At 42.1% G+C, this 16113-nt stretch overlaps 1 protein-coding gene across 2 annotated transcripts in view; it reads right to left on the reverse strand.

Annotated features, from left to right (window-relative positions):
* TBC1D4 (TBC1 domain family member 4) overlaps positions 1 to 16113 on the reverse strand; it is a 251043-nt gene that overhangs the window by 58544 nt on the left and 176386 nt on the right. The window contains exons 10-11 of one of the 2 annotated variants that reach the window (XM_038769748.1): positions 14378 to 14604; positions 12238 to 12405 (exon numbers count right to left, since the gene is read on the reverse strand). In XM_038769748.1, the coding sequence (XP_038625676.1) occupies positions 12238 to 12405; positions 14378 to 14604 (395 nt within the window). The remainder of the gene's footprint in view (positions 1 to 12237; positions 12406 to 14377; positions 14605 to 16113) is intronic. The other variant, XM_038769758.1, reaches the window with a different exon arrangement.

Below are 16113 nucleotides of genomic sequence, written 5' to 3' on the forward strand. Positions count from 1 at the left end.
TCCATATTTCACTCTGCTGCCCGGCTCATTTTTCTAAAAGAAATTCAGTCCATATTTCCCCATTCCTCGAGAAATCCCAGTTGTTACCCATCACTCATTCATTCAATCGTATTTATTGAGTGCTTATTGTGTTCAGAGCACTACTAAGTGCTTGTCAATCACCTTGCCCCTTCCTATTTTACCTTGCAGACATCTTGCAGCTATGTTGCAGGTTTTCTACTACACACCAGAATGTGCACTTCACTGCTCAAACACTAACCTATTCACCGTACTTCAGTGTTGTCCATCTCTCTGCCTACCCCTTGCACATGTCCTGCCTCTGGCTGGAAGCTCCTTCTCCCTTCATATCCTACAGACAATCACTCTCCCCACCTTTACAGCCTTATTAAAATCACATCTCCTTCAAGAGGTCTTCCTCAACTAAGCCTCATTTTCCAGATCCCTGATCCTTCTGTGTCACCCTTGCACTTGGATTTGTACTTTTTATTCACCCCAACCTCAGGCCCATGGCACTTATATACATATCCATACTTTATTTATTTATAGTAATGCCTGTCTAAAACTCTAGACTGTAAGCTCTTTGTGCACGGGGAATGCCAACCCTGTTATACTGAACTCTCTAAGCACTTAGTACAGTGGGAAGCAGCATAGCATAGTGGAGAGAGCACGGGCCTGGGAGTTGGAAAGTCAAGGGTTCTAATTCTGGCTCCACCACTTGTCTGCTGTGTGATCTTAAGCAAGTCACTTCTCTCGATCTCAGTTCCCTCATCTGGAAGATGGGGATTGATAATGTGAGCCCCACGTGGAAAGAGACTGTCCCACTCAATTTGCGTGCATCCATTCCAGCATTTAGTATATGCCTGGCACATAGTAAGTGCTTAATAAATACTATTATTATTATTATTATTAACATTGATTGACCCAAAAGTGGCCTGTGCTCAGATCAGTGATGGGACAAAGGTTCTGCAGTGACTGCAGTGTTGTCCCTTTAACAATGTCACTCCTCATTGCCACCTCCAGGTCTGGGGCCAGAAATGGGATGAAATCCATCCATCAATCAGATTTATTAAGCCCTTACTGTGTGCAGAACACTGTAACAAGTCTTGGGAGGGTCCAGTAAAACAAAGTTGGTAGAAACGTTCCCTGCCCAGAGCAAAATTACAGCCCAGAGGGAGTTTATATCAAACACCTAGCCCATCTGTAGGGAAGATGCGGCCAGGGACACTCAAGATGGCACCACCTGATTGACCATTTCACTTCTCCACCAACCATTATCTTCCTACCGGAGAGGACAAACTGCTGGAGCCTGCAGTCACCTACCTAATAGAGAACATCCCCAGAGATACCGCAAATCCCCAAAACCAGCTAGTCTCCACTCTCAGCCATTCCTGTATCAACATGACACAAATTTGATTGACTGTATCATCACCATCACCATCATCATCATCATCATTTATGTTATCCATTGTGTGCCTACAGAGTATGAAGCACTGAGAAGCAGCATGGCCTATTGGAAGAGCATGGATTTGGGGGTCAAAGGATCTGAGTTCTAATCCCAGTTCCTCCTCTCGTCTGCTGTGTGATCTTGGGCAAGTCACTTAACTTTGCTGTGCCTCAGCTGCCTGAGCTGTAAAATGGGAATTAAGATTGTGAGCCCTATGTGGGACAGGGAATGAGTCTAACCTATCCAGTATCTACCCCACCTAGTATAGTGCCTGGCATATAGTCAGTGCTTAAAAAAAACCATTATAATAATTATTATTATTATCATTATTTAGTAAGGACTTTGAAGAGTATACCTGGGCCAAGTGGCCTAGTAGAAAGAGCATTTACTGACTGCCTATTCTGTGATCTCTCTGTGTCTCAGTTTCCTGATTTGTAAAATGGAATAAAATATCTACTGCCCCTCCCTGTTGGACTATGGGCCATGTGTGCAACAAAGACTGACTCCAATCTGATTATTTTCCATTTACCCTAGCGCTTGGCACAATGCTTAGCACAGAGTAAGTGCTTAATAAATGGCATTATGATGATGACGATTACGGCTCACTGTCTAATGGGGAGAATGGACAAAAATTACTGCAAAATTGCAGAAGCAGCAAGAAGAAGCAGTATGACCTAGTGGAAAGACGATGGGTCTGGGAATCAGAGGACCTGAGTTCGACTCCCAGTTCTACCACTTATGTGTTGTGCGACCTTGGGCCAATCGCTCAATCTCACTGTGCCTCAACTACCTCATACGTAAAATGGGGATTAAATACCACTCCCTACTACTTAGAGCAGAAACGGGATTATGTCCAACCTGATTATCTTGCATTTACCCCAGTACTTAATACAGTCCTTCAGACATACTACGAGCTTAACAAGTAGCATAAAAAAGGCTATAAACAGGAAGTATAAACAGTGGGCTTCTATAATGTGAGCCCACTGTTGGGTAGGGACTGTCTCTGTATGTTGCCAACTTGTACTTCCCAAGCGCTTAGTACAGTGCTCTGCATACAGTAAGCGCTCAATAAATACGATTGAATGAATGCATGAATGAAGTAGTATAAAATATGTGCAGGCACTCTATTAACCACTGGGGTAGGTACAAGATAATCAGGTCGGACACAGTCCCTGTCCCAAAAAAGGCTCACAGTCTTAATCCACATTTTACAGATGAGGAAACTGAGGCCCAGAAGAAGTTAAGTGACTTGCACAAGGTCACACAGCAGACAAGTGGTAGAGTCTGAATTAGAACCCACGTCCTCTGACTCCTAGGACTATACTCTTTCCATGCTGCTTCCCCTACATATACACTTTTGCACATTTTTGTATATTTTTATGTATATACATACAGATGTATGTATAGAGATGCTTTGGGAATGCCACTTCCTTATATGTGACCTTGGTCAAGTCACTTCACTTCTCTGTGCCTCAGTTACCTCATCTGTAAAATGGGGATTAAGACTGTGAGTCCCACATGGGGCAACCTGATTACCTTGTAACTACCCCAGAGCTTAGAACAGTGCTTAGCACATAGTTAAGTGCTTAACAAATACCATAGTTATTATTACTATTATTGTTATTAATAGGGTGCAATAATAATAATAATGATGGCATTTGATGGCATTCTCTAGGGATAATAGCCTGAAGGGTGGATAGATTATTTTATTTTGTTAGTATGCTTGGTTTTGTTCTCTGTCTCCCCCTTTTAGACTGTGAGCCCACTGTTGGGTAGGGACTGTCTCTATATGTTGCCAACTTGTACTTCCCAAGCGCTTAGTACAGTGCTCTGCACACAGTAAGAGCTCAATAAATACGATTGATGATGATGAGAGCTCGAGGTCAGCAGCATGGCCTAGTGGAAGCATGGGCCTGGGCATCAGAAACCTGGGTTCTAATTCCAGCTCCCCCACTTGTCTGCTGTGTGGCCTTGGGAAAGTCACTTACCTTCTCTGAACCTTTGCTACCTCATCTGTGAAGTGGGAATTAAGATTGTGAGCCCTAGGCAGGACAGGGACTGTGTCCAACCTGATTATCTTGTATCTCCCCCATAGTAAGCACCTAGTAAGCACTTAACAAATACCATGGGAAAAAAAAGAGATATGAGAATGAGGCACAGTGAGTAGCTTACCTTATGAGATGCAAATTGAGAGCTGAGGTGCAGTGGGAGAGAAGTGGGTAGAGAGTACTGACTGAGTGCCTGAAAGCTCCTTGTGGACAGGAAAATGTCTACCAACTTTGTCATAGTTTACTCTCTCAGGTTCTTAGTACAGTGCTCTGTAAAATATAAACAGGTTGCACACAGCCTCCGTCCCACATACAGCTCACAGGTTCAGGGGGGAACAACAGATATTTAGTCCCCATTCTCAAAGATGAGAAAAACTAGGTACAGAGAATTTAAGTAATTTGCCCGAAGTCACATAGCAGGAAAGTGGTGGTCCTGGGATTAAAATCGAGTTCCTCTGATTCCCAGGCCCATATTCTTTCCACTAGGCCACACTGCTTCTTCCCTTCTCAGAATCAATCAATCAATCGTATTTATTGAGCGCTTACTGTGTGCAGAGCACTGTACTAAGCGCTTGGGAAGTACAAGTTAGCAACACATAGAGACAGTCCCTACCCAACAGTGGGCTCACAGTCTAAAAGGGGTGAAGAACGGGAGCCCCCCGTGGGACAACCTGATCACCCGGTAACCTCCCCAGCGCTCAGAACAGCACATAGTAAGTGCTTAATAAATGCCATCATTATTATTATTATTCTCTGCGCACAGTAAGCGTTCCAGAAATACAAGCGATTTGCCCAATTTGAGAGATGGCAAGAAAGTACAGAATGTACGCCACTCAAAACTACGGCGGTTTTCGGCTCGCGAATCATTACATTTTATTACTCACGTTTTGCACCACAATATTGTGACGTTTTGTTACGGGGGAACGACCCGTAATACACTCAGTGACGATTACCGGTATTCGTTAAGCGTTTACTAGGTGTCCAACACTGTAGTAAGCACTGGGGCAGATTGAAGAAATTCAGTTCAGACCGAATCCCTGTCCCCCATCGGGCTCACAGTCTAAATAGGAGGGAGAGCAAGTGGCGACTCCCCCATTTTTACAGACGAGGAAACTGAGAAGCCCTGAACTTCACACTACAGCTCTAACAGTCATTGAACCTACATCCCCCACCTTTTACCTCCTTCTCCTTCCCACAGCACCTGTATATATATATACATATATACATATATATATATGTTTGTACGTATTTATTACTCTATTTTATTTGTACATATTTATTCTATTTATTTTATTTTGTTAATATGTTTTGTTTTGTTCTCTGTCTCCCCTTCTAATAATAATAATAATAATGATGATGATGATGATGATGATGGCATTTATTAAGCACTTACTATGTGCAAAGCACTGTTCTAAGCACTGGGGAGGTTACAAGGTGATCAGGTTGTCCCACGGGGAGCTCACAGTCTTAATCCCCATTTTACAGATGAGGGAACTGGGGCACAGAGAAGTGAAGTGACTTGCCCAAAGTCACACAGCTGACAAGTGGCGGAGCTGGGGTTTGAACCCATGACCTCTGGCTCCCAAGCCCGTACTCTTTCCACTGAGCCACGCTTCTAGACTGTGAGCCCACTGTTGGGTAGGGACCGCCTCTATATGTTGCTAACTTGTACTTCCCAAGCGCTTAGTACAGTGCTCTGCACACAGTAAGAGCTCAATAAATATGATTGAATGAATGAATGAATGAATTAAAACATTTCTCAGACTACCCCCACCCCCACTTCTTCTCTACCCGCACAGTTAAAATGCTAGACGAAGCACACATTATGACCCAAATCGACTACAGAGTCAGCCTTATCACCAATCTCCCTGTCTCCAGCCTCTCTCTTCTTCAGTCCGTAGTTCCCTCTGCCGCCCAGATCATTTTTCTAAAACCTTGTCTATTTGGGTCTCCCCACTCTTCAAAAACCACCTTTGTCCATACATTTACTCCTCACCACTGGTCTTAATCGATCAATCAACCAATGGTATTCATTGAGCACTTACTGTGTGCAAAGCACCATACTAAGTGCTTGGTAGAGAACAATATAAGGAGCTTATAGTCTACGGTCTACAGTCTTACAGTCAAATGCAGGAAGCAGAAACGACAAAACTACTGATAAAATCTACTGCGCTCTGTAACAAAGCCATAGAAATTATTTCTCTTTTCATATTCAATGAGATGTTGCAGTATACAAATAACATGTTAAGGAGAATTGAATTTTTCTTTTTCCTTACATTAATGGCATAACAATAAAGCCATTGCTCATCGAAGCCCAACCTGAACTAAAACCTTGCAGTTTTATGGAGCTTTGTCAGACAGGAATCTTTTCTCACTGATTTAAACTGTTTCAACTGTTCTACAGGAAGTCAATACGCATCTGTGTTATGTTGAGTCAATCCGTAAAGCTTAGTCAAAACAGAAGCTCAATAACAAAGAAAAGAAAAACGTGTACTTTCTATTTTAATCTCCTGCCTGAATGCTGATTTATGAATCAGGATAATGGCAAAATATTTGAATCAATCAATCAATGGAATTTATTGAGTGCTTATTACGTGCAGAGCACTTTGCTAATATTTTGGGAGAGTACAATATAATGGAATTGGAAGACACAACCCCTCTCCAAAACACCTTCAATCTTGTCTGTAATAAAATTTAGGGTCAAGAGTAAAAGTTTAAAGATCAAAATTCACATTACTGTTCAGGATTTTCAGTAAATATGTTGGAACATCATAGATATAGGTCTTTGAAAAAGCCATTTTTAAGCACATCTCCGGCACAAAGAATATACAGTTTGGAATTTCTATTAAGAATTCAAATTTCTAGTTCAGGTCTATTTCCCTTTGCATTTAAGTCTTTGTTGGCTCAGTGGAAAGAGCACGGGCTTTGGAGTCAGAGGTCATGGGTGTGAATCCCGGCTCCGCCACTTGTCAGCTGTGTGACTTTGGGCAAGTCACTTCACTTCTCTCTGCCTCAGTTCCCTCATCTGTAAAATGGGGATTAAGACTGTGAGCCCCTGTGGGACAACCCGATCACCTTGTAACCTCCCCAGCACTTAGAGCAGTGCTTTGCACATAGTAAGTGCTTAATAAATGTCATTATTATTCTTATTAAAATGCAAGCCCCTTGAAGGTAGGGATCATGTTTTCTATCACTAATGTCCTCTCCCATTCCCTTACTACAGGATCATTTTTCTACGTGGCAAATACTGTTCTAAGCATTGGGGAGATACAAGTTAGTTAGGTTGGACAGAGTCCCTGTCCCACACGGGCCTTAAGTCTAAGTGGGAGGGAGAACAGCACAGAGACATTAGGTGAATTGTCCAAGGTCACACAGCAAGCACTTAGCAGAGGCAGAATTAGAACCCAAGTCCTCTGACTCATTCTTTTTCCACTAAGCCATGCTGCTTCTCTAATGCACTTTTCTACCCAGTGGAAAGAGTGTGGATATGAGAGTCGTAGGGCCTGGGTTCTAATCCCAGCTCTGTCACTTCCTGCTGTGTGAACCTGGACAAGTCAGTTAATTTCTGTGGACCTCAGTTTCCTCATCTGTAAAATGGGGACTTAACACCTCTTCTGCCTCCTACTTAGATGGTGAGGGACAGGGACTCTATCTGGCATGATGATGATGATGACGGCATTTGTTAAGCGCTTACTATGTGCAAAGCACTGTTCTAAGCGCTGGGGGGATACAAGGTGATCAGATTGTCCCGCGTGGGGCTCACAGTCATCACCCCCATTTTACAGATGAGGTAACTGAGGCTCTGAGAAGTTAAGTGACTTGCCCAAGGTGTCACAGCAGACATGTGGTGGAGATGGGATTCGAACCCATGACCTCTGATTCCAAAACCCGTGATCTTTCCACTGAGCTATGCTGCTTTTTTGTATCTACCCCAGTGCTTAGTACAGTGCTTGTTACATAGTAAGCACTTCCGAAGTAAAGTGCACTACAAGATTGAGTGCTTTGTGAATAATATTGGTTGGCTACTGTAGCACTCTATGTTACATAAAACCCGAGAAGCAGTGTGGTCTAGTGGAAAGAGCATGGACCTCAGAGTCAGAGGATCTGGGTTCTAATCCCAGGTCCACCACTTGTCTGATGCGTGGCCTTGGGCAGGTGGCTTAACTCTGCTGTGCCGCACCTCTCTCATCTGTAAAATGGGAATTAAAACTGGGAGCCTTATGGGGAACAGGGATTTGTGTCCAACCTGATTACCTTGTATCAACCCAGGGCATGGTAAAGTGCCTAGCACATAGCAAGCATTTACAAATACCAGGAAAAAAATAAAAGGACAGACGAGATATTGGTACTGCAACTGAGGATAAGAACTCATCCTCACCTATGCTTAGAGAAGCAGCATGGCTCAGTGGAAAGAGCATGGGCTTTGGAGTCAGAGGTCATGGGTTTGAATCCCAGCTCTGCCAATTGTCAGCTGTGTGACTTGGGCAAGTCACTTAATTTCTCTATGCCTCAGTTACCTCATCTGTAAAATGGGGATTAAGACTGTGAGCCCCCCGTGGGACAACCTGATCACTTCGTAACCTCCCCAGCACTTATAAGAGTGCTTTGCACAGAGTAAGTGCTTAATAAATGCCATCATTATTATTACTATTATTATTATGCTTATATTTTGGTGGCTAAAGGGCTCAGAAATGCAAGAGAATGACAGGAAACTTTGGGGAGGTTTGAGTTTTAAAAAATCTATTGCAAAGCAACATGACTTCTTCAATCTGCAAAAACAGATTCAGCTTCAGCCCAGTTAAGCTATCATCTCTGGACATTTAAGCACAGGCTACAAGGAGTCAAGAGGAAGTTGAGACACTCTGTTCCAGTCACTATGTGGTCATTCTTTAATGGTCACCTAGATAAGGGCTGCCTTCTATCCAGCCACACCTTGTCCATGCAGGTCTCTATGGGAGCCCTGGCGGATCCTTTTTAATACTAGTGATTAATAATTGTGGTATTTATTATGTGCTTACTGTGTGTCAGGCACTGTACTAGGCGCTGGGGTAGATACAAGCAAATTGTGCTAGACACAGTCCCTGTCCCACATGGGGCTCACAGTCTCAATCCCCATTTTACAGGTGAGGCAACTGAGGCCCAGAGAAGTGAAGTCAAGATCACACAGCAGACAAGTGGCAGAGCCAGGATTAGAACCCTTGACCTTCTGACTCCCAGGACTGTGCTCTATCCACTACGCCATGCTGCTTCTCACAACTGCTCAACCAACTCCCTCGAAGGGAAGTTCCCACTCTAGTCCCACTCTAGATTGTAAACCCTCTCTAGACTGTAATCTCCCTGTGGGCAGGGAAGGTGTCTAACAAGTCTGCTGTAGTGTATTCTCCCAAGAGCTTAGTACAGAGATCTGTACATTCATTCATTCATTCAGTGAAAAGAGCATGGGCTTTGGAGTCAGAGGTCATGGGTTCAAATCCCGGCTCTGCCAATTACCAGCTGTGTGACTTTGGGCAAGTCACTTCTCTGGGCCTCAGTTACCTCATCTGTAAAATGGGGGTTAAGACTGTGAGCTCCCCGTGGGACACCCTGATCACTCTGTAACCTCCCCAGGACTTAGAACAGTGCTTTGCACACAGTAAGCGCTTAATAAATGCCATTATTATTATTATTATTATTCAGTGGCATTTCTTGAGCACTTACTGTATTAAGCACTTAAGAGAACACTTAAGAGAGTACAATACAACAATAAACAGACACATTGCCTGTCTAGACTGGTGGGGGTGGGGGGGGAGACAGACATTAGTACAAATAAATCACGGATACGTACAAAAATGCTGGGAGCCTGGTTGGGGTGGGGTGAACAAAGGGAGCAAGTCAGGGCAACCCAGAAGGAAGTGGGAGAAGAAGAAAGGGGGGTTTAGTCAGGGAAGGCATCTTGGAGGAGATATGCCCTCAATAAGCCTTTGAAGGGGGGAAGAGTAATTGTCTGCCAGATTTGAGGAGGAAGGGCCTTCCAGGCCAGAGGCAGGACATGGGCAGTGGTTGGCAGTGACATAAGATGAGATAGCGGCCCAGTGAGAAGGTTAGCATTAAGACCCATAGCCATGCCTGCACAGAGCAGGCTTCTTTTTAAACTGTAAAGTCCTTGAGAGAACTTGGTGACTTGTGTTGTACTCTACTTGGTACTTAAGACAGTGCTTAGTACATATCAGGTGCTCAATAAATACTTTTTTATCCAAATCTTTATGGAACAATGGAACAGAGAGGTCCAGCCAGGTCTCTGCTTATTGAACCAGTGAGTCAGTCATTTGGGACAGGGCTGGTACTGGTCTGCCATCTTGGGTTGCAAAAGCTCGCTGTGGACAGGGAATGTGTCTGTTATATTGTACTCTCCCAAGCGCTTAGTACAGTGCTCTGCACACACTAAGCACTCAATAAATATGACTGACTGACTGACTTACTGGCTGACATTCCATGGGCTTAGAACAACGGATTACACGCAGTGAACGTTAAATAAATCCAAATATTACCCTGACCGTTTTTCAGATTGCTGAAAATTCTCATAGGCGAATTGGATGTTGAAGGGGTTGGATAGGCCTTATCAACCCTAAATCATGACCCTCACTTTCTCTCATTGTGGCTACCACCAGTCCTCCACTGTGGTCTCTTTACTGCCATGAGGCTTATTCTCCTGATCCCAGAGGGCCGGGCCGGGGGAGGGCGGGGAGGGCAGGTAGAGGGGAAGAGATGGCCCCCACCCAGTCAGGCTACACCTTGTTTCTTGGGTTGGATCATTAATGTTTCGATGGGATTATTTAATGCTAATATTGCAAACAAACCTGACAACTAAGAAACTGTTACAGCCCATTGCTGGAACTCTCAACACTGAAAAGAAAAAACTGCTCTAGGCATTACAAACATTAAGTACAATAACACAAAGGACAACTGTGTGTCATATGTTTTGTTTTGTTGTCTGTCTCCCCCTTCTAGACTGTGAGCCTAGAAGGGTAGGGACCGTCTCTATATGCTGCTGACTTGTACTTCCCAAGCGCTTAGTACAGTGTTCTGCACACAGTAAGTGCTCAAGAAATACGACTGATTGAATGAAGGAAGGAAGGAAGGAATGAATGAATGAATACGTGGCCAGGACCCAGGATTTCCACACTATCCTTTCCTGCCACAAATGCACTCGTATGTGAATTTCATCATCTGTGGTGTCTTCCTCAAATAGCAAAGAATTCTCCCTCTTTTGCTTTCTCTCGCTATACATACATGTAAATAATACACACACACATACGTGTGTGTGTATGTATATATATATATATATATAGATAGATATAGATATATAGATATAGATATATAGATATATATGAACACCCACTGGTATTTATGGAGCACTTACTGTTTGCAGAGCACTGCACTATTAAGACATATTTAATCATCATTTTTAAAACCAAAGGGATTGGACTGCTGAACCTCTTTCTCCTAACCCCCATCCCGAGCCATCCTGCTAAGAGATTTTCTTAAGTGGAAACTTTCTGGTATTTTTGCCTTTTCAAGAAGAAGCCAGTGTCCCCCCCAGACCCTCCACATTTATGCTAACAAGTGAAAAATGGAATATATGACAGCTTTCTCTCCCCTAAGGCTCTGGGTTAATGTATTTATGTATGTATTTATTTTTGGCTAATAGCTAGCTAGCATAGAAATAGCTGCAAGGAGATTCTCTGGAATCACCCAAGCCTGAACTTTATTCAGGATAAAATACCCTTGAAGCTAACCTTGCGGTTCAGCTTGTACAAACTAGAACAGAATTGAAAAGGGTTTAACATACTGCATTCATTACTGAAGCATTAAAAATGATTACTATATACCTCCCCTTGAATATTTCCACACTTGGAGGGCAAATGGAGTTCAGAGAAGTGGTATCACCCTTAACATAGCCAAATTCAAACTGGAAAATGATGCTCTCCTAATTTACCTTCTAGTTGTGACCAACCTGATTATCTTGTATCCATCACAGTGGTTAGCACAGTGCTTGGCAGATGGTAAGCGCTTAGCAAATACCACAATTACTATTATTATGACCCCTAAAATAGCTCTCATTTTCCACAAACAAGAATCTGTGAGTGGCCAACAGGATTCGCTGCATAATCTCAAAGAGAAAATAGGATTAAAAAGTCCAGAATCAATCCTTTGCCATTTATCACTCATATCACCTTTCTGTCTATTTGCTCTTACAATACAGTAACTTGTGAGTAAATCTGAAACAACCGAATATAAAAAGCATTCCTTTCCAGTTGGACAATCATTACTGGATTTCTCCAATACCCAAGAAAGTCCTCCCTGCTTTCTGAAAGTATGAAATTCTTCTTAGATATGAAAATATTATCTTGTACATATTTTCACGATTTCTAATGAAAATTTAGAAAAAAGCATGCCAGTGAGTTTCTTACAGAGATGCCTTTGTGCACTTCGGAGGGTGAGGCTCCTTTAGGCAAACTACATTCAACGAGTAGCAACACTGCTAGACGGGTTTGAATAATTCTTCAATGAACAAAATTATCTTTCATTTGGATAACAAGGCAGAATCAGATCAGAGATTTATTAGGAAAGTTAAAAAAGACCATCACAATATATGACAGACGTATTCCACTCCAAACCTCATTAGCTTGTTTTCAATAGCACACATTAGTACATTAGCAGCACTGCAGAAATGTTTGTTTTGCAGACAGAAGGCACTGCTCTCACCTTATTTCATTTTCGTACTGTGGTGACAGTCTACCTGAATTCTGGTAAAAGCTTTTCAGGAAAGAGGGGGCAGAGAAGGATGGGGCAGACAAGGAGGTGTGAAGACTTGGAAGACTGGAAGAAGAAGATTTACTCCCCTTTTGAATGTGTCGAGATGCTAGGCGGGGGCTGAGTGTAGAAAACACAGCAGAGAAAAACATCTTGCCATCAGGCACTTGATATCAATTGCAGTTTAAGGGGGAAAAGCATGGAACTGGATTGAATATGGAAAGATAACATGCAGCTTTACAAATCTAATAATCCTGATTTGCTCCTTGGAATAAAGAATTCCTCACGAAAGCAAAATATGTTTATCCTCCAAGAGTTCTAACAATCTCACATTTTAAAAACTGTGTATTTTTACATGCAAGAAAAACTTCAAGAGGAAGTGTAAATAATTACAGGAAACTAGCTCCAGAGGAAAAACAGGTTATCCATGCTTCCAAGATTCAAATTTTAATTGCATTTATTCTTCTCGAAATGCAAAAGTAACTTATTTTGTTATTTCTGGGTTCAACAATAACTCTAAGCTTAATAAGCACATATTTCCAAATTACTTCCTTACTTATTATTAAATTCAATTTGATGATAGTATTTAGTCCTTGAAAGAGGCTACATTAAATTTTAAAATAATCCCCCAAACTAGAAACGAGAATATACTGAGATTGGTCATAGAAACGAGAATATACTGAGATTGGTCATAAATGTTTAAGCACATTGGAGGTAAGCATTTTTGAAGGGAAGAGCAAGAAAGGAAAAGAAAATGTAATATAAAGTCTTGAAATTGTTCGACTGGAAACTTGCTAACAACACAAGTCAATCAGAGACTTGTAGGGGAAGGCTGCAAAGATTGAAGTCAGCAAGTTTATAAATAACTAATCATTACTGTTTCCTGTTCTCACACAATAAGATGGCTTGAGAGTAAAACTTAAATCAAAACTATTTTCAAACACAAGGCTTATGTTTAGGAAAATCTGTTTAACAACCCAGTTTATTCCCCAATCTCAGTATGAAAAAAATATGTGCAGTTGTGTGAGCATGCACGTGCGCACACACACACACATATCCCCCATACTTGAAAGGAAGAGCAATCAGGAAAAACAATAACCATTCAAATTTTAATTAACAAATGTATTTCAGAAATAAATTGCTTTGTCATGGGTTCATAAGTGTTAAAAGAGGTAAAATAGGATGTAAAGTTCCTACTACAGGTAAAATGAGAATTTTGTTTCCAAAAGGCAGGTTATTCCACCACAGTAACTTATGGATTTCAGTTTATGACAAAATATAGCAGTTTAAGTAAAAAGGCAGGGTGGTGAAGGGAAACTTGAAAGAGGGAAACGTAGGCTGTTTTTTGTATTAGCTTTCAACAACTTCCTCTAATTAACTGAAAAGGCAATATAAACCATCTTTATCTCTCCTTATTGCTTACAGTGGAAAACAATTTTAACCGAAGGGAGACAGGATTCAAGAATGGCTTCTTGATTTAGGGAAAGACCAGAGCTGACAGAAAAAGTTGATGGGAGCTATTTTGGAGGATTAAATAAATGGAGCTAGAAAGCCCCAAGTAATTTTGGTTTGCCTGGGTTTTTAATAGTAGCTATTCATTGACACAGGTGGATCATCAGTCAAACTTCCAAATTTACTTCTGCCTCAAATAAATTTCCTTCCGAAGAGAACTCTAGGGAACAATTTGAGGAATTTTCAGTGTGACCTCTGCCGGAATACTTTCATCATTAGAGTTTTTAAAAATGAAAATGCCTTTTGGGATCAATTAATTTTTTTAAAGTTACTCTTCTTTTAAACCTATGACATTGGAAAAAGTATCTATTTCCACTCCAGCTAATAAGTGCCCAAAAGATGCTGTTTGGATTGTTACATCATTTTAAACACTTCCTTCTGCTGGCTTATCAAATTGTCGGATAACGTCCCCAAAAGACCTCGGAACAGTAAGGATTTTAGAAAGCTTCAAAATACTTTTAGGAGGGTCCTACAATACAAGCACTCGCTTTACTGATAGAGAGATGGATGTCAATTTCTAAAAGCATCTTGTTTCCCAAGTGGTGAGGCCCAGTGTCGATCCAGACCCGTCTCGACTCACCTGTATTGTTCAACAGAGTTTTGTCTCAGAAGAGGAGAGCGCACACCATAAGCCCGCCCATCCTGTGCAGTGTTCTTCCTCTTGGCATTAGACGGGGGGTGGCTGAAAGTGTGTGCCCGTCTCCGGAACTGGGGAGAATCTGATTCCTCTTCGGGAAATGACTGCCAAGCTGAGGAGAGCGGGGAAGCCGGCGGAGTTCCTGGAGGGGAGTCAGCTGGCGAGCCGTCCTGAGGAAAGATCGGCAAAGAGTGAGGCCTTCCTCCCTCATTAGCATCCCGCTGACTGACCCACCTCCTGGCTCAAAGTAGAAAGAGTGGCTCTTCTTCCTTCTGGGTCATGACCAAAGCAAATTTTAATTCAAACCACTGCCTGCTCATCATCAGTATCTTATCCAAATCCCTCTGTTCAACTGTTCTGATAAAGCACCGTCCCCAAAGACAGGCAAGGAGGAGAAAGATAGTCTTCTCTCAGGCAGGCTGGCTAGAAAAAGTGCTGTTGTTCTGGACTTCTGATTGTCAGGGGAAAGATGAAAGAGATCATGACCAAAACAGGGCGGGGTTTGTGCACTATGTGTGCTAATTTCCTCGACATATCAGTCGCCTGCTTCCTGTACTGTCAAAACAACTTTAAACAGCCTGATTGTTCAACTTTACTAGCAATACCTCCAGGAAAATAAAATCATAAAATCTGTTATGTGTCCTCTCCTGGGGAAGTCACTGTCCAACTGCATATAGCCTGAGGCAAATTGAAAAGCTTGAAAAACAGGAAATAAATGAAAAGTGAGAAATGTCGGTATGCAGCTCACATTACATGATCATCTCCCTATTCCGATGGTTTTAGCTTTAATATTGTATAACATGGTCACGGCTTAGCACAGCTTTTTAACTTAATGATTACATGGCTTAAGACATCTATCTCCTAGCATCCCCAATTTGGCTGTAGTTATAAAATGTTTTTTGAAGGCTTCATTTCTGAATTTAAATTTTCTTGGTAGTAATTGTTACTTTTTCTTTGATCGATCCTTAAAGCATACTGTTTATTCACACCTATGATGTAGGGAGCCATTTAACTCAATTATATTCTCCCAAGGGTTAGCACAGTGCTCTCCACACAGTAGGTGCTCAGCAAATAATATTGATTGATTTTAACTGAGAGGGAGTTTAGGAGGACTTTAGGAAAAGTGAGAGCTGACCTTTTTTTAATGGTATTTGTTAAGCGCTTAGTATGTGCCCAGAACTGTTCTAAGCGCTTGGATAGACAAGTTAATCAGCTTGGATACAGTTCACATTCAACATGGGGTTCACAGTCTTAATCCCCATTTTACAGATGAGGCTTCTGAGGCCCAGAGAATTGAATTGACTTGCCCAAGGTCACACAGCAGACAAGTGGCAGTGCCAGAATTGGAAACCAGATCCTACTGACTTGCAGTTCTGTTCTCTATCTACTAGGCCATGCTGATTCTGCTGCCCTTAATCATCATCATCATCAATCGTATTTATTGAGCGCTTACTATGTGCAGAGCACTGTACTAAGTGCTTGGGAAGTACAAATTGGCAACATATTGGCAACATAGAGACAGTCCCTACCCAACAGTGGGCTCACAGTCTAATGAGTAGCAGAAGAAGACAGCCAATACGTAAACTGAAAAATGCTCATGAAGAACCTTGGTATCCAACTGTATGAAGTTTCTACCTGACGCAGAAAAGAAATAGGTTGCCTTTGGAGGCTTTTGAAGA

The sequence above is a fragment of the Tachyglossus aculeatus genome, chromosome 2 (genome assembly GCF_015852505.1).
Source record: "Tachyglossus aculeatus isolate mTacAcu1 chromosome 2, mTacAcu1.pri, whole genome shotgun sequence".
NCBI classification, from domain to species: Eukaryota; Metazoa; Chordata; class Mammalia; order Monotremata; family Tachyglossidae; genus Tachyglossus; species Tachyglossus aculeatus.